At 43.8% G+C, this 23,866-nt stretch overlaps 2 protein-coding genes across 2 annotated transcripts; one reads left to right on the forward strand and one right to left on the reverse strand.

Annotated features, from left to right (window-relative positions):
- Positions 1-6,925: 6,925 nt before the first annotated feature.
- Positions 6,926-11,988, reverse strand: LOC131558996 (vitamin D 25-hydroxylase). The gene is made up of 5 exons (XM_058807167.1): positions 11,722-11,988; positions 9,979-10,120; positions 9,077-9,709; positions 7,754-8,083; positions 6,926-7,147 (listed from the first exon to the last, which is right to left on the reverse strand). The coding sequence occupies exons 1-5, from the start codon at positions 11,986-11,988 to the stop codon at positions 6,972-6,974; spliced, it is 1,548 nt and encodes a 515-aa protein (XP_058663150.1). The 3' UTR covers positions 6,926-6,971.
- Positions 11,989-20,746: 8,758 nt separating this feature from the next.
- Positions 20,747-23,564, forward strand: CALCA (calcitonin related polypeptide alpha). The gene is made up of 4 exons (XM_058807605.1): positions 20,747-20,791; positions 21,711-21,806; positions 22,103-22,234; positions 23,067-23,564. The coding sequence occupies exons 2-4, from the start codon at positions 21,721-21,723 to the stop codon at positions 23,263-23,265; spliced, it is 417 nt and encodes a 138-aa protein (XP_058663588.1). The 5' UTR covers positions 20,747-20,791; positions 21,711-21,720; the 3' UTR covers positions 23,266-23,564.
- Positions 23,565-23,866: the final 302 nt, after the last annotated feature.

A 23,866-nucleotide genomic window follows, 5' to 3' on the forward strand; every position in this document is an offset into this window, starting at 1 on the left:
ATACTGTGGTTTCTCAGGAATGAAGCTGACAAAAGAACACTATTTTTAACTGCTATCTGTCTGATCTTAGTTTAAAAGGGCTATAAGCAATCAGTTTATTTGTCCTCTGCTTAATGAGAAGGAGTAAAACATTTTTAGAGGAAAGAGAGCTGATGGACCAAGCTGCTACAGGATAAACATTCCATTGCACTTGGCTTTCGGTGTGTGATTTTGACTTACTTGGTTCTGTGTGACACTTCAGACACCCTTTTAGAAGGGCACAACACAACCAGAAATGTTTGACAGGAAGGTTTCTTTTGGAATCTGTGCACCATGAGTCATCTTGTGATTTCTGGACTTCAAGAGATCACAGGAGGTAGCTGTGGTAGGTTCTGCTACACGGGCTCTGGTCCCTGGCAGAATGTTGCCATCTGTGGAATCTCATAGTGTAAAAATCTTCTAGTGGGGTGAAACCTTCTGTCTGCTGATTTATCTATGAGGTTTCAGAAGGAAAAAAAAAAAGATGCTATTTACCAAACCAACATTTAAGTACTGGTGAGAGACCACGGTGTTTCAAATGATCCCTACCGTTCACCTTGTGGTTTGTCCATGTTCTAAACATCCTGCCAAAAAACAGGTGATGAGTCACTTCTGACTCATCTCTCTGGATCAGCAGAACCCTTTGCACCTTGAGTGAGATCAAAATATCTTCATTTTAATTGCATATAAAACAAAAGGTAATGCTTAGCCTAAAATTCAGGTATACCAAAAATACTGAGGATAGGGTTGACATTAATTATTGCACATGAGGAGCAGAGTGCAGATTCTGTCCCCTGTGCCTGTCAGATGTGAAAACTTGCTCCTATATATAGTCATAAGTAAGGCCCTCTGTCTTTGAGAATGGGTTTGTAGTCATTTAATTCAATTCATCATAACCAAGTCACTACCAAAATAGAGTTTCTAATTTCAGATGCCACACCCCAGGAAAAACACCTGTTCTTTAGACAGATTTACAGAATTACAGTACAGACCAGTGGGGCTGATGACGTGGCCTGAAGAGAAGGAGAAAGATAAAATTAATTAACAAGATTATTTCCTAGTCTAGAGAAAATCAGACTTGAGTGAGATATTCTAAGGTTACCTTATGAGACTGTTTCAAAGAGTAATCAGAATAATGCGTTCAGTGTTTATAGTGTTTAGGACAAGAAGTAACACCTTTAGGTGGCAAGGCTCAAACATGACTGATTGTCCAAGGATTGAGAGGGCTCTGACTCACTGAAATGGATTGTCTTGGGCTGTTAAGAAAGTGCAAAAAAAAAAAAAAAAAAAAGTCTGGAAAACAGCTTTTTGTAAAACTGACCAGATGAGTGAACTGCAGAACTTACGGAGATCCTTTCTGAACCTATTTTTTAAACACTAGGACTAGAGTAGAGGTCTGATATGGAAACTTTAAATACCAAGAAGAAAATGTGCACAGTTATAGAAATAATAACATTCAAACAGCAAGAACTGGAGGCATCAACTCCTTTATTTCAGTAAATATTAAAACCTTTTTATTTTAAATGAGTTTCACCCATAATTCATCTCCCACCAGAAAGAGTCTTTTTATTTGTTGAGAGAGCTAGAATCCTCTTGCAAAAATAGGCGAGATTTGAACCTTAGCCAGAGATAAGAATCTAATTGTCAGATGGTGAACAAATGCAGAGGCAGTAGCCAAAAAGTTTTTTTAAAATATGATTATCTTAAGTTAGTTTGCTAAATCTGATTGTATTTTAAATATTTTTCAATCTATGTGGGCCTTTCTAGATCTTAAGAAAGTGCATTCTTGAGACATTGGGAGGTGTTGGACGCTTCAGAAGATGATGTAATTCATATACTTAGCAAAAGAATTAATATCAGTGAGTAGGGAATTTTAGACAAATTTTAGCTGTTAGCACTAAATTTTATTCCCATCAACAATGAATTATTCTTACTGTCTCTATGTCATCATGAAGTTCATTATGGCACAAAGAGCATTTTATAGATTACACCTACAATTTGTGGTGAAGTAAATGCAATATTAAGCTATGTTGCATTCCTCTCTATATTGTGGCAGTTTAGACTGTACATTCCTTGAGATAGAAATGATGTGTCTTTACAGAATGTAAAATAAAATGGAAGAAGATCTGAAAATGCCCTGAAGTGGCTTTATAAAGCATTTTTTATGCTTCCAAAAAAAAAAAAATTCCTAATCTATATCAGATAAAGAGGGGTTGCAAGTACCAATGTTTTTCCTGGAAAAAATTAGGCTTATAAAATTCTGCTGTGGTGCATGTTCAGCACCATTGTTATTATTTTTTATTATTATTATTACTACTACTACTACTATTATTATTACTACTAATATTACTATTATTATTTTAAGTGAGCTTATTGTGTAAGTTGAAGAGAACCAAAGGGGCATTTTGACTCCTTAAATGAGGATACCTGTGGAGAAAGAAAACTTAATTACCTGAGAATAACTGGAATTCATTCAGATGTTTTATCCATAGGGATTCTGTTCCCTAACTTTCATTCCTTGCTGGTATGAAGCTGTACCTGTATTATCTATGTTAGTGAGGGACCTGAACAATGAGGCATCCTTTATCCCCTTGTTTTGGTGAGAGTATAAATGTCCATGAGGCATGAATGGGTGGATCCTCTTGTCTGGATACTGATGGGCCTGATGTGGATAAGCATCTGAACAAATTACCTGTAATGTAAAAAGTTTTTTAATACATAATAGTTTTTTTACGCTTCTGATAAATCATAGCTTATACAAATTAAAAATATTTCCTTTAAGTTTTTCTTTTTACATGAGTGTAGAAAAGGAAGTCATCACTTGAAACCAGCAGCAGAATAAACAGTAACTTTATTCTCTTTTCTAGAATGTTGCTATAGGCCAGTCTACATCACATGTAAAAATTTTGGCAAGCAGCCATCTGCTGCAGTAATAGCAAGATATTGGATTAGATTGCACATTCCTGATGTGCTCCCATTATTTTAATGGGTTTAATCTATTTGGGATGTTACTTATTCGGAAGAATGTAACAAATGTAGCATCTCCTGAAGCCTGGCAGTCCTCCTAAGGAATAACCACACTGAATGTGGGTCCTGCCTAACTCCAGTGACATGGACAGAGCTGACAGCCTTCAAAAATGCCTGAAAGGATAATCTAGAATAGGGAGAATCTGCTGATGCCCAATTTACATTGTTGTGAAAGGACAGAAGAAGGCAGAAGATTTCCAGAGCCGTAGTTTTAATTTGATCTCGATTAGACAGAGGGTTTGAATTATCAGGCCCAGTGCCAGAAAAACACCTGGGACAACTTATTGGTATGAAAACATATACCAGCCTTCTGTGTGCACCTTCACAGAGCAATTTATACTGGGAATATTGAGTTCTTTTCAAACTCTTACTGATCCTCTGATCTTGGCCATGCTATCTTGTGTTTTCATCAGTCCCTCTCCCTCAACCAAAGACAAATTCTGATCTGGCATCTTCCCCATTATGATTCCCCCCCCCCCCCCCATTTAGCCTGAATCTTTATGTTTTCATATCTAATGCATTATTATGAAATTTACACAATCTAATTTTCACTCATTTTTTGAAGGGATTTCACTACTTTTTACTGTGTTTTTCTCTGAGCTTGCTGTTTTTCTCATGAATTTGCTCTCTTCATGACAACATAATCTGCCTCATCTGCTCTCTAGTGCTTGCACAAACCCTTAAGCTCAATTCAGGCTGAACACATCCTGGATACATATAAAAATATATCTCAGTAAGTTTATGCTATTTACTTTAGTTATTGAACCTTTATGTTCCTTGAACTTTTATGAAAACTTCCTTTGAATAGGTGATTTCTGAATGAATGAATGAATTAATTAACCTTCCTGCATTTATTAGGTTTATACTAAGGATGTGTTCATCAGTACCACTGAAACTGCTGGAAGTTCAGGAAATTCAGTGCCAATGAGTTACATTGTTCTTCAGCATTTTTTTCAGTGTCATATATGACATGCTTGTAGTGTTCCCTTTTTCAGTCTCTGGGGTTGCTGACGTGGCCAAAAACAACCCAAAAATTTAAATGTGAGGACAGAGATTTGGAAAGGAGGATTTCAGATGCGATGGTGGTTCTGACTGCAGCTCTTGCAGCAGTGTTGTGAAGATACACTGGTTAATATATCAACCTTTAATCCCCAAACAATGTTAAATAGCAGCCAGCTGCTATCTGTCCTAGATATTTCAGCTGGAATTATCTGAACATCCCACCAGGAAATTCTGAACATCTGGCTGGCTGCTGTAATCAATGTTGATACAGTGGAGGAATTCTGGAGGACTAGAAAAAGCTACTGTTATGTCAATATTTCAAGTTATTAAATCGGATCATTAGGATAATTCTACGTCAGAGGGAAAATAATAAAAAAGCTGATAGAGAATGCAACATGTAAATATGACTAATACTGATACAGATTTAGAGAAAAGACAGTTTGTCAAACATATTTGATTGCTTAAATGAGACCATAAGTTGGCAGATAATGGTAAAAGTTTGGATTGATATTCTGAGGCTTTTATAAGGCATTTTGATTTAGAAACCAGAATGACATATAATCAATATGGTTCTCATTAAATGGATTAAAGACTAGCCAGGAGTTAGATCTCAAAATACCTCAGCAAAAGGGAATTATGACTGGTCAGCTGCATTTTGAGCAGGGGTCCCTACAGGAACTGGTTCTTGATGGTTTTAAATCCTCCCCCCCACTTCAATTAGCATTATTTGAGCCATGTTGTGACAAAGGATGGCCTGGAGTTCTTGCCACCCAGAAAGCAGGACTAGGTACTATACAAACTCTGGCTGTGCTCTGAAAACACAGGGTTGGGAACAGGAGGAATTGCCACGAGTCCAAAACTAGAGCTGAACTCCTCAGGGCTGCTTCATGCTGAAGGCACCAAAGTTCAGTGCATTCCACAATTTCTCCTCAGGCATTCCACAAGCACACAACATCTCCCTCTTATCCAGAAAAACCTTAATCATGACTCCTAACCCCACTGCTTGCCAACGCCTCAGGAGTGGTGTATTCAGTTTTCAAGGGTTTATTCAGTTTTCATGATGTGCCCAATGCACAGCAATTAGGTTTGCCTCCTTCCTCTCTTTTTTGAGTTTTAAATCTTGTCTACAAAAGACACTTTTTCAGGAAGTGGAGTAGCTTGCCCAGCCTCTTCAGAGAAACAGGAACTTGTGTTAGAGCTGCTCTGTGTGGGTAAAATAATCTGGACCTGTGGCACCTGAAGTCAACAGGTTGTTATGTGAGTGGACTGGTGTCGCAGACATCTTCTATGAAATATCCTTTCATTAAGATTTTTCCTCCTGAGAAGCTGAGAGGCCTCAAGAACAAAATGTAATCAATGGTTATCTGCTGCTGTGGAATGCAACAGGTGGATCTGTGATTGGCCCATGTTGGTTGTTACTAATTAATGGCCAATCACAGCCCAGCTGACTCGGACAGAGAGTCCGAGCCACAAGCCTTTGTTATGATTCTTTGCTATTCTATTCTTAGCCAGCCTGCTGATGAAATCCTTTCTTCTATTCTTTTAGTATAGTTTTAATATAATATATATCATAAAATAATAAATCAGCCTTCTGAAACATGGAGTCAGATCCTCGTCTCTTCCCTCATCCTCAGACCCCTGTGAACATGGTCACAGACTGGCATTAGCTCTCTTTGCTTTTTCTCTTTTGCCCTTTCAAAGGAAGGAAGTATTTCTCCTCAGCAGAAGCTGCAAACATCAGGCCAGGTGACAAACACCAATTCCTGCCTTTCAGCTTCCCTGCAGCTCCGAGTTGCAGCACTATCTGTGTAAAAAGCCAGGTCAAACACTCAGCCCTGGCCTTCAATGGCTGCTTGCTTGTTTTGTTCTGAACCCTGTCCCGAGGCCCCCTCTCTCCACACAGAGGGGACTAAATTCTGTGTTTGGAGTTCCAGCTGCTCCTGCAAGGTCTGCGGACACAAATCTTTATCTACCAATAACCACAAAGCAAGAGCTGGCAAGAATAATCAATGAAGCTGGCAGAAGTCAAGTGTAGCCCTTACACCTAAAATTTGTTCTTAAAATTCATTTAAAATCTGTTTCTCCCCATCCTTATTGCACTTGCCCTCCCCAGAAAGTCTCACCTCTGATCAGAAGGGTGAGCAGTTTATTTTCTTTACTCGTAGTATGATTGCATGTGACTCTGGTAACACAAATACTGTTTTTTTCAGACTATTTAAGCAGAGATTAATCATTACATAGTACTTTGTATTGGGAGGCAGTGGAGGACAGGAGTCTGGAAATGCAATATACTGCAGGAAAAAAAGCCCTGTGATTGTCAGGAGTATGGCAATAACTGAACACTGTGTGTATGATGCTAAGTGAGAAGCAAGCCATAAAAGGTCCTAAAAGTGAATTCATTGTTATCTGGTTCACTAGAAAATTATGACCAACTGTGAAGACAGGGCAAGGAAAAAGAAGGATGAAATGTTTTAAAAGACAATCTGTTTTTCAAGGCTGGAAAATATATTTTATTCTTGGTTTCAGGTATTTAAATAGATACCTTTTAAAATCCCTTTAGCTATGAAAATTTAATGGATAATTACAAAGAATGGCTTAGCTGGAATAATGTATATTATATTTCCATGGATGAATTCAAGCATAAACATTTTCAACCATATTCTCCACGCTTATGAAAATACCCTCTCAAAGTACAATGGCTTGCTAAGTAATTAAATATTTAAAGACTGTATCAGAAGTTAGAGTCAGCACAGTCTTCTGGAGTGAAAACATCAGGATGTGTTCCACACCACCTTTGGTTCAGGTTTTTTTTTTTTTTTTTTTCCTGTAAAAACCAAGTAAAAAGAAACTAACAGTCCTTTAAATTGTTGTTATTCTGGCTTGAACGGGTTTAGGAGTAGACGAAATGGATCCTGAGCTGCCGCTCAGCGCCTCTGGGCGCACACCAGGTACGGCTGCGGCTGCAGGGTCATCCCCAGCCTGGGCCTCAGCTCCGGGATCACTCCGTGGGGGAAGTGCAGGTGGAACCTCTGCAGCAACGAGGTGAAAAAAATAAACATCTCCATTCGAGCCAGCTGTTCTCCAAGGCAGTGTCTTCTTCCTGAATTGGAAAAAAGGTTTTGAAAAGGTTTAAGGTATCTTCAGTCACATTTTGACCTTAAGATGAATAGGAATGGTGATTTCTGTGTTCTAGGAGTGCTGTGTGAACCTCCTGGCAGTATTTTGTAAGAAGGATAGGTAACAACTTAGACTAAGAAACTGATTTTAGAGAATTTGTTGCTCACCAATGCCATTGAAACCAATTCTGTCAAATTGATTTAGATACACTTGTTACTTACTGTATCTGGTCTTGACGTGCCAATCTAGGTGGAAATGCTTTAAAAAATGGCATTGTGAATTTCAGCTTTTTCCCCCTACTATTTTCTTAATTATATCTACTGCCAGTCATTATTAACTGGCAATTATTAGAACTTTGTAGGGAGGATTTTTATTAGTTTATATATAAACTAAGCTCATCTATATAGAAGACATTATGCTAAAATTTGTTATCTCCAGAGTGCATTATATTGAATATCTTCAAATTGAATTATATTGGATATCCTTAAATCAGAACTGAGGATATCATTCTGTCCATTTATTTCCACCCCTTAACACTTTACACATCCCTGGATTTCTGAAAAAGAGCAGTGGAATGAATTGCTCTTACCTAGGGAAAAAGGAATAAACGCATCTTTCTTGATAAACTGCCCGTTACTGTCCAAAAACCTCTCAGGAAAAAACACTTCTGGATTGCTCCAGTATTTTTCATCAAAGTGAACAGAGTAGAGGTTGGTAATGACTGTGGTGCCTCCAGGAATGGTGTACCCACGCACAACAGTGTCCTTGGAAGTTGCATGGAAAATCCCCAGTGGGACAATGTTACAGAACCTCAGCACCTCGTGCAGAACAGCCTCAGTGTAGGGCATCTTGCACTTCTCCTCCAGGGTGGGCATTTTGTTTGGGCCAATGACAACATCAATTTCTTTCTGAACTTGCCCTGTTAGGAATAAAAACTGAGGTTTATTTTGGAATAGCCTTTGCATTTTAATTTAAGCTAAAGTATTTGTGTATAGACATACATTTTAAAAGAATACTGAAACATTATATACCTTATACAAAAATAGTCACTTACAAGCTTTTAAATTTAGACTCCATATTCCTATCCATGGTTAGTGCTATTATCCCTATTCTGAAGCAATGGTGAAATTGATATTAGAGTGATATTTTTTGGTCAAAGTACCAGCAGTAACTTTCGAAGTTATCTGGAAGCCCCAGCTGTACCAAGCAGTGCTAAGGGTTTGGCAGGAAAAGTGAAGTGGTGGCAGTGAAACCAGAAATGTGACTCTTCACTTCTGGAATCCAAACTTCTCCTCACAATGTCTGGGCTAACACTCAAACACCTATTGCTATCTTACTTCACTGATGACTGTAACACATCTTTTTATTTTTAAATGCCATTTCTGTTCTTCCAAAAGTGTAAGTATTCCTGTCTATCATATGCAAATCTGTTGTGATCTGGAGAACTTAAGATAAAAAGAATTGTACCTAAATTGTTAACCACAACCTGATTTACATTTTTGCTGACACCTGTACATTTTTAATTTAGTTTATTACTTTCATATTTAATTACATTCCCTTATTATTTATTAACTGCATAGATTAGTATATCTGCCAACAACAGATCATGCATCACAATGCTAAATCTAGATATATTAGAAATACTTGAAAGTATTAAAGCTTCATAAAAGCGTATTCACAAAATAATACGTTAAAATTTTATCATTACATTTGACTTTTGATATCCTCTTTGTCTGCATTTAAAATAAGTTTTCCACCTCTGTCCGTAGTATACTTAGTAAATGACAGACTAGAATAGTATATACAAAGCTTTTTTTTGGTGATGATTATGGATCAATGCACCACTTAGAAAAACCATTTTAAATTTGCAATAGTAAAGTGAATCAGTTCCTCAAAATGTCAAAATTCTTACCTTGAATGTTTGGATAAAGAGCCATAAATAACACTGCCCATCTTAAAACATTTGTTGTTGTTTCTGTCCCAGCTATGATGAGTTCTCCAACGGAGAAAATTAAATTTTCTCTTGAATATGTAGATTCTGGGTCATTTCCATTGCAATCCATCTCATCTAAATATGCATCTACGAAATGTCGAGGTGACTGAGGCTTCCTATTTTCAGAGACACGTTCAATAAGCTCATGAAGAAACTCATAGACTTCAGCTGCATTTTTGAACAGCTGCTGGTGTTTCCCAAATGGCAAGATACCAATCCAAGGAAAAGCATTATATAAAAATACAGAAGCACTAGCAGCTAATTCAATGTTTTCACTAAAAATCTCAATCATGTGCTGAAATTCAGTATCTTCGTATGTGAAACGTTCTCCAAAAATAATCAAATTACTAATGTTTGAAACAGCATTTGTTATCAAGTGCTTAAGGTCAAGGGGTCTGCCTTTGTATGTATCAACGGCCTCAAGAAAAAACAGAGATTCTTCTGAAATTTTGTGTTCAAAGGACTTTTGGCCATATCCAAAAACTCGAAAGGTATTTACAGCTAATTTGCGGTGTTCTGTCCATCCTCTGCCATATTTACTGTTCAGTAAGCCTGAAAAAATATTTTGACACAGTATTTTATGCAATGCTTTATTTTTCTTCCCCCATAAGATAATAAAATTATTGAACAAGACAAAAAATGAGATAAAAGATTTTGGACGTCCTGCTATGGAGCATAGTCCATGAGTGACAATAATATCTTTAAAGAAGCATCGAGTGTTTTATGAAAGGACATCAAGTAGAGAAAATGGCTAAAACAGATGCTTCATGTCATCTAAGGGACAAAAATTACATTTTTATACAAAAGACATTAGCACTCACCTCCCATGTTTGTCAGTTTCTTGAACAAGGGAAGAGACGGCCTGTCTGCAAAAATTTCACTTTGGTGGACAAGGCATTCCTTCACTGCATCGTAGCCATTCAGCACAACAGCAGATATTCCCCCAAGGTCAAGGCTGAAGATCTTAGGGGGGAAAAAAAAGGAATAAAAAGTGTCAAATGCTATTAAAACCCAATCTGGAATAAGGAATCAAAAAGTGAAACGACACTAAACATCAGTGTGGAATGCAGATTTGAATAACCTTCATCAGGGCACACGGGTGGCCAGAGGAGGGACAGCTGTGGCATTACTCAACAGAGTCTGTGGTGAGCTCATTTACTTTGTTAAAAGATAAAATTAATTAGCTCACACTACGTTCTGTGCTTTGCTGTGCACCTAAAGAAACAAGCCTCCCAAATTAAGGACTGGGAACACCTTCATGTAGTCCCCAGAGAGGAGTGAGAGCCAAGGTGACAGCCAACAACTGAGAGCAGAGCCCAGCTGGGCCCAGTGTCCTTTTCCACAAGTGGTTAGCACAGGGTGCTTTGGAGAAAGGTACAATACAGCACATAGAGAATTAAAAAAAATTAAATCTGAATCTACATTTTAAAAATTAAAACTGAGCCTAAACTTAAGATTGAATCTGTAGATCCCTTTCCATACATTCTCTTGGTGTTAGAAATCTGTATTTTTACCATTACAAATCTTTAGATTTTTCTCCATGTCAAAGCTGATGACCTCCACAATATCAAATTGTGTTAGCCTAATAATACATTCTGTGACAACTGGGTTGTCACCCAAAGGCGTGTTAGGCAGTGGAACAGGCTGCCTGGGGAAGTGGTGGAGTCGTCACCCCTGGAGGCATGTAAAAGCTGTGCAGATGTGGCATTTGGGGACATGGCAATACTGGGTTAACAGCTGGACTCAATGATCTTGGTCTTTTCCAACCTAAATTATTCTGAGTCTATTTTATTTTAGAAAACTTGGTATTTTCACTGTTATAATGGCTCTTCTTTTTTATGTGTCAAGAAGACACTCCTGGTATATTTCTGCAAACCATCTGTGAGTTTTGTACACTTTGGTCTAACTTATTAATCTTAATTCCTATATCATAGATGATTTCTTTAAAAAAAAAAACCCTTTGACTGTATTTTTCCAGAGTCCCCCAAATCCTAATATACTGTTTCCTTCAAGTTCTGTGGGATTCTTTCTGAGAGCAGATGCCTGAAACTCCATACAGCATTCCAGGCAAGTAGAAAGCTTGCTTTATTCGACAGCACACTTTCTTTCCTATTTCCATTCTACTTGTCCCAGTACTTTGCGAGAGGAACATTTACTTTTTTTTTTTTTTTTTTTAATTACCAAAATACATGTTTAATGTAGTTGGGAGTTAAGTCTTATGAAGCTTGTAAGAGGAGGTTGGCTGCTAAAGACTGGCTGATGGAAAGAAACGCCCGATATAGAAGAAAGTAAAAAAGGGAGAAAAAGAAGAAAAAGGACGAAGGAAAGGATTAGTTATTAAGCAGTTGGGCTGAGGGGCTGTAGGTATCTCAAATATCGCGCTGAAGGTACTGAGAGGCGCGGTTTTGCCGGGAGCGGGAGCGCTCCGCCCGCCGCATCCGCCGGGCCGGCCAGGGCAGGGCGGCAGCTCCCGGTCGGTTCCCGGTCCGTGCCAGCAGCTCCCGGTGGGTTCCCCGAGCCCGGGCCGGCCCTCCCCGCCCCCGCGGGCCCCGGGGCGGCGGTACCTGCCCGTGGATCAGGCTCTGCCGCCGCAGGTAGACGTGCGGCTGCTCGGCGCCCAGCGCGGGGATGTTGCCGAGCAGCGGCAGCCCCGCGGGGCCGGGCGGGAAGCCGGGCGGCCGCCGCTGCTTCAGCAGCTGCCGCACCACCAGCGCCAGCAGCAGCGCCAGCGGCGCCGCCAGCGCCAGCAGCCACGAGCCGCTGCCCGCCGGGGCTGTCGCTGTCGCTGTCGCCGCGCCCGGGCGCGCCCCCGGCTCCGCCGCCACCCGCATCGGCCCCGCTGCCGCCGCCGCCGCTTCCTCCTGTCGGCCCGGTCCCGCCGCCGAGCATTGGCCCGAGGAGGCTCCGCCCGCCGCGTCAGGAGCCCTTCTTTTTTTTTTTTTTTTCCTTTTTTTTTTTTTTTTTTTCCTTTCCCTGGAACAATGCAGAGTTTGATCCGTGCAGCGCCGGAACGCTCCGCACGCCGGGGGAGGCAGCGGCAGCTCTCTGCTCCTTGTCAGGAGATTCTGCTCCTTCTCTAGAATCTCAGCCGCGCGGTTTGGAGGTGTGTTTCCCCGGGCTCGGGGAGCCCTGGGCCGGTGGAGCCCGCAGGGATGCCCCCTGGCAGATGCCCCGTGCGGGTCTGCGGCGGCTCCGGGCGCGATGCCCGCGATCCCCGCGCTGGCCCGGCTCCCTGCCCCGGCCCGACAGCGGCAGGAAAGGGGCCCTGCCCTCGCATGGGGGACTGTCCCCGGCCCGTGTGGCCAGGCAGCACGGAGACCACACGTTTAATGTGCAAAGATTGTTGTTATTTAGTGGGATGCTGGCTCAGAACGAGGGCTTGAGCTGCAGAACAGGCCAGGATGAGTAAGGCAGAGGTCACAGAGTAGTGTCGCTGTGCCATGGGGCATTCTTGGCAAGACACTTCATAAACAAGCCCAGATTTATTTCTATTCACGCTAGTTTTGTTATTGCATTACTACTATTTTACAAGCAATTTTAGGAATAACAGAAGCATTCCCGGCCCATTACAATTTCTGTGCCACGTGTTTCTAACTCGAGATGTCTTTCTTGTTGAATTCATTTTAAAAATCTATATACAGCTATTAAGAACATTGATAAGATCTAAACAGATGAGGAATTTGGGCTGATGGAGCTCATTAATAACCTGTGTCAATGCCACCATCCTGTATCCAAATCTTACCAAGTTTGTCAGAATACAAAAGAAATAATAATAAATAAGCGGCTTCAGCTCTGCTGGAGGTTTATTTTTTTTCATTCCTCTTCCAAGTTATTTCTTCATCCTTTATTTCAGCGTGATACTGCCTGCTGTCTTAATTATTTGGGTTGTATCTGCAGAAAACACCATTATTTTCAATGTGAGTGCCTAAGGAATTCTCACCAAAGATTCAGGACCTCAGCTTGGCTCCAGTCAGAGGAATGAAGAGAAAATTGCCAAGGGCTAAAGTAAGATGTGCACATGCTTAAGTGTCTGAGAGAACGTAGGAAGAGGTACTATTGCTTTGATTTATTTTTGCAGCTCATCTTCAATGCTGTTATTTAAATGTTGAATACCCAAAGTTTTAGATGGTCATGATTTCCACTGCATCTATGTAAGAAAAGAAAAGCAATTAACAGTTTTGGCAGCAAGCATTTTGAAGTGGGGAAAAGGGAAAAAATTGTGTAGGATGGACCCAAAAGAGGTGAAAAAAGATATAGAAGAAAAATCCAAATATTTGACTAAAAAGGAAGGAATAGATTTGTAGTGTGGGGAAAGACAACAGTATTTGACAATTATCTTCAAGCAGAGGAGAGAACAGTCAAAACTGACCTTACCAGGGTGTTTGAGCCGTGGGGATGGAAAACAGAGTGATGTTCACCACTGTAACAGAGGAAGGGAAACTGAAGAGCATGATTGCAGAAAAATAAAATCCATTTTGGTCAAGCCAAATGCTTGAAGATAGTGAGCCAACCAAGATTAAAGGTCCGAGAACCTCTAAAAGATGTGTGATTAAATGGAGGCAAAAAGCAGCAGCAGCATGGACAAAGATGACTGAAACTTGTCAAAAGTAAGTGATAAATAAACCCTTGTAGACAGAGGAAATCACTTAAGGATGCAGGTTTAGGGATGCAAGACTCCAATTGCTGTCCAAGCACAGGATTCCTTGCCAGTGTCTGATTGATCTTTTTATTTTTTAATTTTTTTTCATTCATTCATTCATTCATTCATTCATTCCTTCAGAAGTGTGTGGGCAGCTTATGCTGAATTGCTTCTTTGGGAACATTTTACTCATCTTAATCACGGATGATCAAATGAGAAAACTTATAGGATGAATAAAGGTTTTTTTATTTCAATTATAAAAATGATGGCTGAGTAAAGAAACCCATTAAAGCACGTATCTTTATTAAATTCTAAAACATTCTAGTCATCAAGTTTTACAATTACTTAGCACTGGAAATTCTGTAAGCAGAAGTTGGAGTAACAGGAAATGATTGTTTCCTGTCTTCTCAGGAAAATCAGAAAGCAATTATTTGGCTTTGTATTCTTTGACTACACATACTTATATATAGCTTTGACTTTTGAAGAAATATGCGGCCAGGTGTGGCTGTTCTCTGAGTGGCAATGTTAAGATCTTGATGCTAACTCTGGGAAGAAAATTAAGTTTTTTCCAAGTTCCATTAAAAACAAACTTATACTTAGCTAAAACTTTGAAACAGGCTCTGGTTTTCTTATTCTTCAGAGTTGACATTGTAGCTGGAAAAAAAAATCTTGATCAGGTTAAAGTGTTTTCCATTCCTATAGTAATGTCTCTTGTTCAGTGAAATCATGACGTGATTTATAAAGTGCAGGAAAACAACTTCTTTACAGACAGATGTGTAAAGATTTTGCTCCCTGCCTTTGGTGGTGGACTGGGGAAAAGAGAGAAATCTTTACAGATGTATGTGAAACAGGCATGCTTGGCATGAAATAAATTCATTTCACAAGCCCACTGACAAGTTTCGGCTAATGGGCAGATGTTATCTGTTACACTCACAGAGTTCTTTTTGGCCTGTGTCATCACAGAGAATGATCAACTTCCATGTCACAACTCTCTCCTGAGCCAAGCCTGTAATGATGCTGGTCAATTCTATGCATAAATTTGGAAATTCATCTTTTTAATTGATGGTCTCGTATGACTATGGGTTCTGAGAAACTCTGCTGAAAGTAGATTACCAAATATTATGTTGTAATAGCCTTGCCTAAATAAATGTTATTTACCAGCACTGAAAGGAGACAGATCTTTTTCAGCCCCAAATTTCACTGGAGGCAGAGGCTCAATCTGTGCTGCAGGACCTAAAATGTCAGCACAACTGCACAGCTCTGGGAGGGACTGAGGAAAACTCACCAGACCTCAGTACTGGCAAGACAGAGGATGAAACGATGACAGGGGGAGTTCCACTCTTCCAACATCCTGTAAACAACGAGCAAGGATTAACTAGAGGGCTTGAGAAACAGTTTCTCATGTTATTTTCACTGACGTGCTCTGACAATATATAAGATAGTATCACAGCACTTGTGCAAGCAGTGAAATCAAAGTTTTATAACTGTTGTTTAACACGATTAGTTTTCTGTTCTGAGGTTGTTTTTTTCAACTCTCATTTTACCTGCAGCGTACAAAAAAATGGAGTGCATGAGGGTGCTGATTTTGAAACATTTTCAGGGTGAGGTTTTCCTCCGTAGTGCTGCCCTGGTGATGCTGCAAGTCTGACCCTGCCTCTGCTGAGTGTGAGGGGCTCTCCTTGTCAGCCTGCTGGAGGTTTGGCTTGGGACAGAAGTGGGATTGTGCCAGCTGTCAGAGGGAGGGAATGTGTTCCCAGGTGGAAGGAGAGGGCTGGAGGAACTGCTGGGAGGCTGAGCTGTGCTGGGGCAGGACAGAAGGTGACAAAGCCATGGCAAACGTCCCTGTGCTCTTCTGCCCCTGCTGCCTGGGATTATTCCTGAATAAACCAGGATTATTCCAAACTGGATTTTGAATATATCCAGGAAGATTGCCACAGAACCTACAGAATCTTTTAGGGTTTTTGTGCCATAAGAAGATTTCAAGGAGATTAAAACAATGCAACCCTGATCTTCTGTTTAAAATGTCTTTCATAAATCAGTCTTGGAGCTTTTCTAAGGCATTTTGGAGGAAAATTTGCTTCCAGAGTGATTCATGTATTTTTCACTAATTAGCTCAACAGCAGTTCCACTTTCTCAAAAGCAGGCGCTGAAGCAGCCTAAATCCAGATTTAATGTCCATTAAAAAGGAAATGCTTTAGTGTTGGGATTTATATCAGTGTTCTGGTTCTCAGGAAAATACTGCATTTTTATAAAAAGAAGCAATTTTTTTTTGGGCCAAATTCAAACCAAGCCACAAGATAGATTGGTACAATATTATTTATGTGGATAAGCTTGATCTGAGCTTATGCTAAAACTGAATATGGTTTTTCAGAGACTATGGGAGCAGGATTTAGGAAATAATTTGACCAATTAGGGATGTAAGTTCTGCAAAACCAAATGCCTACAAAAGTTACAGTGTTGGTTTCAGAGTTTAAGTCATTCTCCAGCTTTTCAAATTGATGTGTCACATAAATTGGAGGAGAAAGATACGAAGAGAACAAATGTAATGGATTACATTCCTTTCCCAGAGCATCTCACCTATATATGTCACTCCTGACAGATGTTGGAGTAACATGCCATGAAATCCTCCACTGAAAGAGGTTTCAGTGCCATAACTGAAATGCACCTTATTCTTGCCTGTCATTAATCTCTCAGTTGTAGAAAGCTTTTCTCAAGTGTGGTGTCTCCTTTGTTGCCCTTCAAGACTATATGTATATAATATAGCAGGTTGTTATTGTTTCAGGACAGGTATTTATATTTTTGTTATCACCTTTCTCCATAGTCTTTCCTCCTGTTACATTTCCTTGGTCTTTGAACTCATTTCCCTAAATCCTCTTATGGGATCTCTGATAACCCCTACTGGGATTTTTCTGGACTTTCTCCAACCTGTCCAAGTCTTTTTGGTCTAGACCTTATCAGCAAAAAGTAGAGTGTAAGGATTACCTCCCAGGCCTGGCCCACATCTTGCTTTTACAGCAGCACAACTCTGGCTTAGCTTATTTCATTTTCTGCAAATTGGTTACAATGAAATGTTAGAAAGTTAGCTCGCTCACCTTGCCCCACATGGCTTGTAGAGCCTTCCCAAGGAGCAGTGTTTGCTGGCTGTTCATGGGACAGGATCCTGGATCAGAAAGGCCAGGCATCCACCAAAAACCCAGAGAAGTGATTCCCCAGGTTCTCCTTGTAAGGAGAGAGCCTGTGATTTTTACAGCTGGCTTTATCATTGTCCTTACCTGAAAAATCTTGATTTGTTGTAAAAAATAACAAACTTAGAGAGAGCAGAGATCTGAATCACACTCACATCCCTCGTGGAGATTTGTGGATCATGGCATCATCACTTCTCCCCTTTCATTTTTATGGGGTCCACTTTTCTCTGATATTAACCAATGGTGGGCATGAAGATTTTACCTGTGCAGCTCACAGTCTTATCTTTCTTGAAGAATTACATTTTAGTATTGAACAAAAGTTGCACCATAATATATAAATGTGGTATTTTTGTTTACCAGCATGCCATCTGCTACCATTTCAGAACTTCACTAGTGTCTGTGGCTTCTCAATATAATGGTGATATTTACAGTAGAAAAAATGGTCACTCTTTTAAATGTATTGGTTAAATGACATAAAAGAGTATAATACTGTAAGAAGTTGCATTTAGTGTAGAGAAAGTCACTATAAAATAGCCCAGATTTTTATTATTATCTGCAAATTAAAACAAATTTATTTGAAAATGAAACTCCTTTTACTTGGAGCTGGGGGTTGCATTAGAGAATCTGATTTCTTTAAATAAATAAATAAATGAATGAATAAATAAATAAATAAATAAATCCGTTGCTCTGTGGCTTTTTATTTAATCTGCTTTCAATCTATACCCAGCACTGAAAAAGGCAGGACAAGTCCCTTGGAACAGATTGTTTCAGTAAATGTCTCACTTTCTCAGTGCAGTGCTGCAAAGTACTCCTCTCTGCTAGATTTTCCATGAACGTTTAACCTCTAGTTTTTGGATTTATCAAGGAGCAGAAGAAGGTGATCCTGTGAAAATCCTGCCTCTTTTTTACAGCTTCAAAAATAGCCAAACTCACTGGTCAGCTGCCCTTCTTCCCCATCTCATGCACGAGAGAAATTCGCAAAAAGGAAAATATGTTTGGGGAGAGCAGATGACATAGAGCCAAGGGGGAGCGGGGAATGGGACCGGCGTTCCAGCTGGGAGTCCCTCCATTAGCGCTGGCAAGGAGCGGCCGGAGCGCCTGCCAACACCCAAGTGCTACATCATCCATCCCTGCGCGCACAGGAGTGCCTCCACTGGCATCCCTACCTGGTGGTTTAAATTTACACTCCTTCCTGTGAGAGCTGAAAGTAGAAATGTTGGCACCTGCAATCCTGTAATCGCCGGCTCCAGCCCCGGACCGAGCCACCCTGGCAGCGGGAGGAGGAGAAGGGCTTGAACTGGCTGCGCTCAGCCACGAGGCAGAATTCAGCTTTTGCCTCCCAGGAGGAGGAAACTGAAATACGCTTTTACAACAGAACCGTCTGGAATTTTATTGTTTTAGCTTTAATCCCGGGAATATTCCATGTGGGCAAGGAGTAAATAATTGCCCAAAGGAAATGGGAACAATTAACTGTTAGCATAGGAAGAGAAAAGGAAGAGTGGAGATAGAGAGAAATATCAGGCTGGCAGACCAGTCATTTAAATTCCTGCACTTTATTTCCGTTGATGTACCTTTATAAATCATATTCAAACAGCAAAACTAAAGCCGAGCCATTCCTTTAGGTGCTGCCTAATATTTGTAAACATATCCTCAGAAAAACTACCTTAAAACCAGAAGAGGAGTCGCGAAAACGGAAGAGATTTTAAATCAAATACTTAGACTCCTTCTCCCGGGGGATTCCCGTGGTGAGCATATGTGAGAAGGAGCTGCTGTTTAAAACGAACTTTCAAATTTGGCAGAGCGGGGGGGAAGGAGAAATCCTTCTAGGGAGCATCCCCTCTGCCACCGCCTCGAGGGATGCTGCTCATGAAGGGCTACAAAGACGTGTTGGGGAGAAGGGGGAATCAACCCAAAAAAACCCCCAAAAAACCCAAAAGTGGTTTGGGTTGTCACTTGCAAAAAAGCGGAACCCAGACCCCCAAAACCGAGAGGGTTTTGTAATTGCGGTTCTGCCAAACGAGGGTGGCGAAGCGGCGCCGGGACGGGAGGGGGCCGGGGCGCCGCGAGAGGCGCTGGCGATGGGCACGGCTGTCCCTGCACGACGGCAGCCGCTCGCCAGGGATGCTGCGTGCTCCTGGGTTTTCTCTAAACTTCCCAGTTAAATCTCATCGACAGAACATCGCCCGCCCCAGATTTGTCCGTCCCCCGCTGAACACACGGCTCCTGCCGCCGGCAGTGACCCGGTCATCGGCGGCTGCAAAAACATAAACGAGGAGCCGCCGGGATGTTCCCAGGAGCGCTCCCATCCATCGGAAGGAGCAGGGAAAGGCGCCATCCATGCAGCGCGCCGCTCACCTGCGCAGTCAGTGCGCGCAGTGTGCGCGGGGCGCTGCTGGCGCCGTGTCACCGCCGGGGACGGCGACAGCGACACGGGCGTCTCCTGCCAGTCAGTGCCCGCAGCGCCGGGGGCTGAGGAGCGCTGCCGGGGAGCGAGGGCAGGAGCGGGGTCGCACCGGGGGTCCCGGGGACGGTCGGGGACCCTGCCTGTCCCTGCCTGTCCCTGCCCGCCGGGCAGCCCGTGAGCGGCGGGGCCGCCGTGCCCGGCGAACGCGCAGCGCCTTGGGGCGGGCGGGACCGGCGCTCCCGGTGCCTCGGGGCGCGGGGGGAGCGCTCTGCGCGCCCAGGCGCTGCAGAACATCCCTGCCGGGCCGCTTCTGCCGCTGCCCGCGCCCGCTCCGGGGGCTGTGTCCCCCCCGTGTCGAGTGTCCCCCCCGTGTCGAGTGTCCCCGCCGCCGCGCCTGGGCAAACACCGCCCGGGCAAACATCCTGAGCAGGCAGGTGCTGCCGTGACAGAGGCTGCTCGGCGGGTGAGGCATGGGCGGCGCGCAGCTGCCCGGTAATCCCCGCCGGGCAGCGCGGGGCCAGCCCCCCTTCCCGGGAGCATCTTCCGTGCGCGGAACGGCGCTGCACCTGCACCTGCACCTGCACCTGCACCTGCACCTGCACCTGCACCTGCACCTGCTCTGGAGTTGTGATGGAGATGCTGGTGGTGCTGATAGTTTCCTCTTGGACGAAACTCGGTCCCGGCCCGGGGGGGCGGTGCGGGCGCCCGGTAGGGCAGAGCACGGAGCCGCTCGCTGCCGCCACGGGGATGCTCGAAGGTGTCCCTTGTCCCCGGCCCCGGTGAGGAGCGGCGGGTGCCGCCGCCAGCGCTCCCTCCTCTGCCGAGGAGCTGCCCCGGTGTGCTCCCCTCGGACAGCGACCGGCGCTGCCGCCCGCCGTGCCCCTGCCTCGCTGCACACCCCGCCGGTGCGGGATGCTCTCGGTGCGCCGGGAGAGCGCCGGGAGCGGCGGCGGCGGCCGGGGGAGGGCGGGAATTCCCGGGGAGGGAGGGAGGGAGCGGCCCCGCTCTGCAATGCGGTCCCGCTGCTGCAGAGGTCGCCACGCGTGAGCGGTGCAGCGGGGGCGCGCCGGGAGCGACCCGACCCGACCCGACCCGACCCCCCCCCCCGCCCCCCCCCGCCCCGCCCCGCCCCGCCCTGCGCAGCGCCCCGGCCGCGCCGCGCCCGCCGCGATTTTTGTGAATGGGACCCGCGCGGAGCGGGCCATGACGTCACCGCCCGGCCCGATTGGCGCCCAATGGAGGAGCGGGTCCCGTCGGGCGGCCGGCGCGGTGATTGGCTGGCGGGCGCGCGCGGGCGCCCACGCAGGCGGCGGCAGGTATAAAGGGGCGGCGGGCGGTGCGGGACCCGCGGATCTGCGGCGACACCGACACGGGCACCGCGTCCCTCCTGCTCCGCGCCCGACCCGGTAAGCGCCGCGCCGTGCTGTCCCCGCCGCGGCTCGGGGCTGTGGGACCGCCGCTCGCGGCTCGTGTGCGCGGGGCAGCGGAGCCCAGGCTGGGGGGACAGACCTTCCCCGCTCGGCCGCTCCCTCGACGTGGCGTGTCCGTGTCCGGCCAGGACAAAGTGCTGCGGCAAAGGTCACGGCCGGGGCGCCCCGGGGAGCCGCGGGGATGAGAGGCGTCCTTTGGAAGTGGGGTCATGGTTCCCGTCGAGTAATGGGAGCTGGCAAAAATGAAGACGATGTGGTGGTTGTGATGCGCTCCTTGGAGTGCAAGACACTGATGTTGTGAGAGAGGTGTATCTCATATCTTCAGTAATAGATATTTTTACAGCTTTTTTGCTTATGACTGATTTTTAACTTACCTGTTCTCTGGTTTCAGAGTAGAAGTGTTTATTGAAATTAAACTACTTAATTTTTAGTGTAATCTGAACTGGGGTGTTAGTGTGCTGGCTGGCAAGAAGCAGGCAGCTTCAGGTAAAGTGCTAACAAGGGCACTTGGTTCTCAAAAATGTTAAACACTTACGGTTTTTCCTTGTGATTTGTATCTGTCCGTGTCGGGCACACTGTCTGTGACATTGTGTGCACTAGTCAGAGGAACGTATTTTCTGCCAGTTTTAGGAAGACTGCTCTAAGTTGAATGCAAATAACTGCAGGTCTGAAAAGCCACATTTTTCTGCCTTGTAATAGAGCCAAGCTATAATAAAATTATGAGAAAACTAAAGCACAATAGCAATAATCACAACAAACAAAAAGGTGAATCCAAAATATAAAGCGGTTCATATTTGTGCTACTTGTGGCTGGGAAGCAATGACCTCTTTAGTGGAACTTTCAGGATTGAGAGGGTTGGAAAACAGCCATTGCCTGATGTACCTCTTTGTTGTAGAGAGGAAATCATGGTTATGCTGAAGATTTCATCTTTCCTTGCTGTTTATGCCTTGGTTGTGTGCCAGATGGACAGCTTCCAGGCAGCCCCAGTCAGGTAAGAAGCCGGTCCTGTTGCTGAGTGCTCTGTCTGAATGAGATGAAAATGCTTAATATTCCTGAGAGCTCCAGGAGGGAAACAGACCACGGTGAAGGAGAAAGGAGGCTGCTTTTTGTGCTGGGGCATTTTGATTCCATCTTTAAACCTCCTGAGCTGCGTGTGAGCAGAGCACGTCGGGGCTCGCACATTCACTGAAAGGCACAAAGGCACTGTCAATGACACACAGGCTGCCAAATCCCTCTCCCTGCAGCAGCCTGGGCTTTACTCACCCTGTTTCCCTTGCCTCTGCCCAGACCTGGCCTGGAGTCCCTCACGGAGCGGGTGGCTCTTAGTGATTACGAAGCCCGGCGGTTGTTAAACGCGCTGGTGAAAGAGTTCATACAGATGACAGCAGAGGAGCTGGAGCAAGCCTCCGAGGGGAACAGGTAAGGACTGCAGCCCTGGGCAGCAGAACAGCAATGTGGGGGTGTTGTATGTTTGATATTATGCAATATGTATGTATATTTAGCAAAAGCCATTTGGGCAGACCGTCTGCAGGTCAAGATCTTTTTTGTTTTCTTGGGGTTGTGGCTAACTGGTAAAGGATGATACTGCAGAGACATCTTAGTGTTGGTGTCAGGAGAATGGCTTTCACCTAGTTAACCTGCCTCTGTCTGTCTCTTACTTCTGGAAGTGGAGGGCGATTTGAGCTTGAATGAGTAGGTTGTGTTAAAATATGGCAGCAAAAGGTATGTCTTCCCAGTGGGAGCGTTAGGGCATCCCTCAGTCACTCTTGGATTCTCTGTCGTGCAAGTGCATGCTGTTGTAAGGCATGGAAAGTCCCTGGCAGGAGGGATGTGTTCCTCCTGATGCACGCAGCAGCAGCGCCACTCTCCCTGGGACCAAAGGCATGCAGGAGCACTTGCATTATCCTAACAGGATTTGCATTGCAATGCATGGGGATGGATGAGACACTGAACAGCATGCGGGATGTGGGGGAAGTTCAGCTTCCTGACCTCTGACTGTACGAGCATCCAAAAGGCTAATGGACTTGCTTGTCAACAAAATTGGATTCATTAACAAATGGTGTTTTCCTTCTGACTGCTTTTGTATGGACTTGCCTTGCATGGATTGTGATGTGGAGGGTTTGGATTTGTTTTGAGTGAATGTTTAAGTTTCCTAGCCGTAGATCTTTAACACGGAGAAGAAATGCATGGATGTGCATGCTTGAGGTTACTCTTCCTTCGGGCATGTTTTTATTTTTTTTCCCCCCTGCAGCCTGGATAAGCCCATTTCCAAACGCTGTGCCAGTCTGAGTACTTGTGTGCTGGGCAAGCTGTCTCAAGAGTTGCACAAATTGCAAACTTACCCTCGCACTGACGTCGGGGCTGGAACTCCTGGCAAGAAGCGGAATGTGCTGAGTGACCTGGAACACGAACGCTATGCAAACTATGGGGAGCCCCTGGGAAACAACTAGACATGCTTATTCCTCCCCCTTTCCCTTTTTTAACCTGGTGCATGTGGATATAACTCTGATTGCTAACTTTGCTGTGTTCTTTTGATTCTGTTTTCGACAGAGAATGTTTGAGATGGACCTAATGTTAGGAAGACCAAGAATATAACATGCATATCAAACTAGGGGAAAAAAATAAATAAAAATGATCAGCACTGCCTTGACATTCCAAATGATTTTCTTAGACATTGATTAAAAAGAAAATTCTAAAAAAGGTTCTTCATTTCTGGCTGCTAAATGTTCAAGTAGATATTTCTTTTGTGCTTACCCATGCACTTGTTCAATAAACCTATTTTTCTATAAGGGTTAGATCTGCTTGGTTTAACATTTTGTTTTAGAATGTTAGATTTCTAGATGAGGTTAGAAAAATTTTGCAGCTTGTCTTAATGTTCAAGAGAGGCAATGCTAGTAACTTCTAGAAAAGTTCAAAGACAGCTTAGAAGTCAAAGTTCCACATATATATAAAGTTCCACATACATATAAATTGATATGTAGTGCTATAATCAGGTATGCATGCAATCCTGTTGGTAGGAACCCTGAGAAGCAAAGAAATCAGGAAGGCTCA

Source organism: Ammospiza caudacuta, chromosome 6, assembly GCF_027887145.1.
Source record: "Ammospiza caudacuta isolate bAmmCau1 chromosome 6, bAmmCau1.pri, whole genome shotgun sequence".
Classification (NCBI taxonomy): Eukaryota; Metazoa; Chordata; class Aves; order Passeriformes; family Passerellidae; genus Ammospiza; species Ammospiza caudacuta.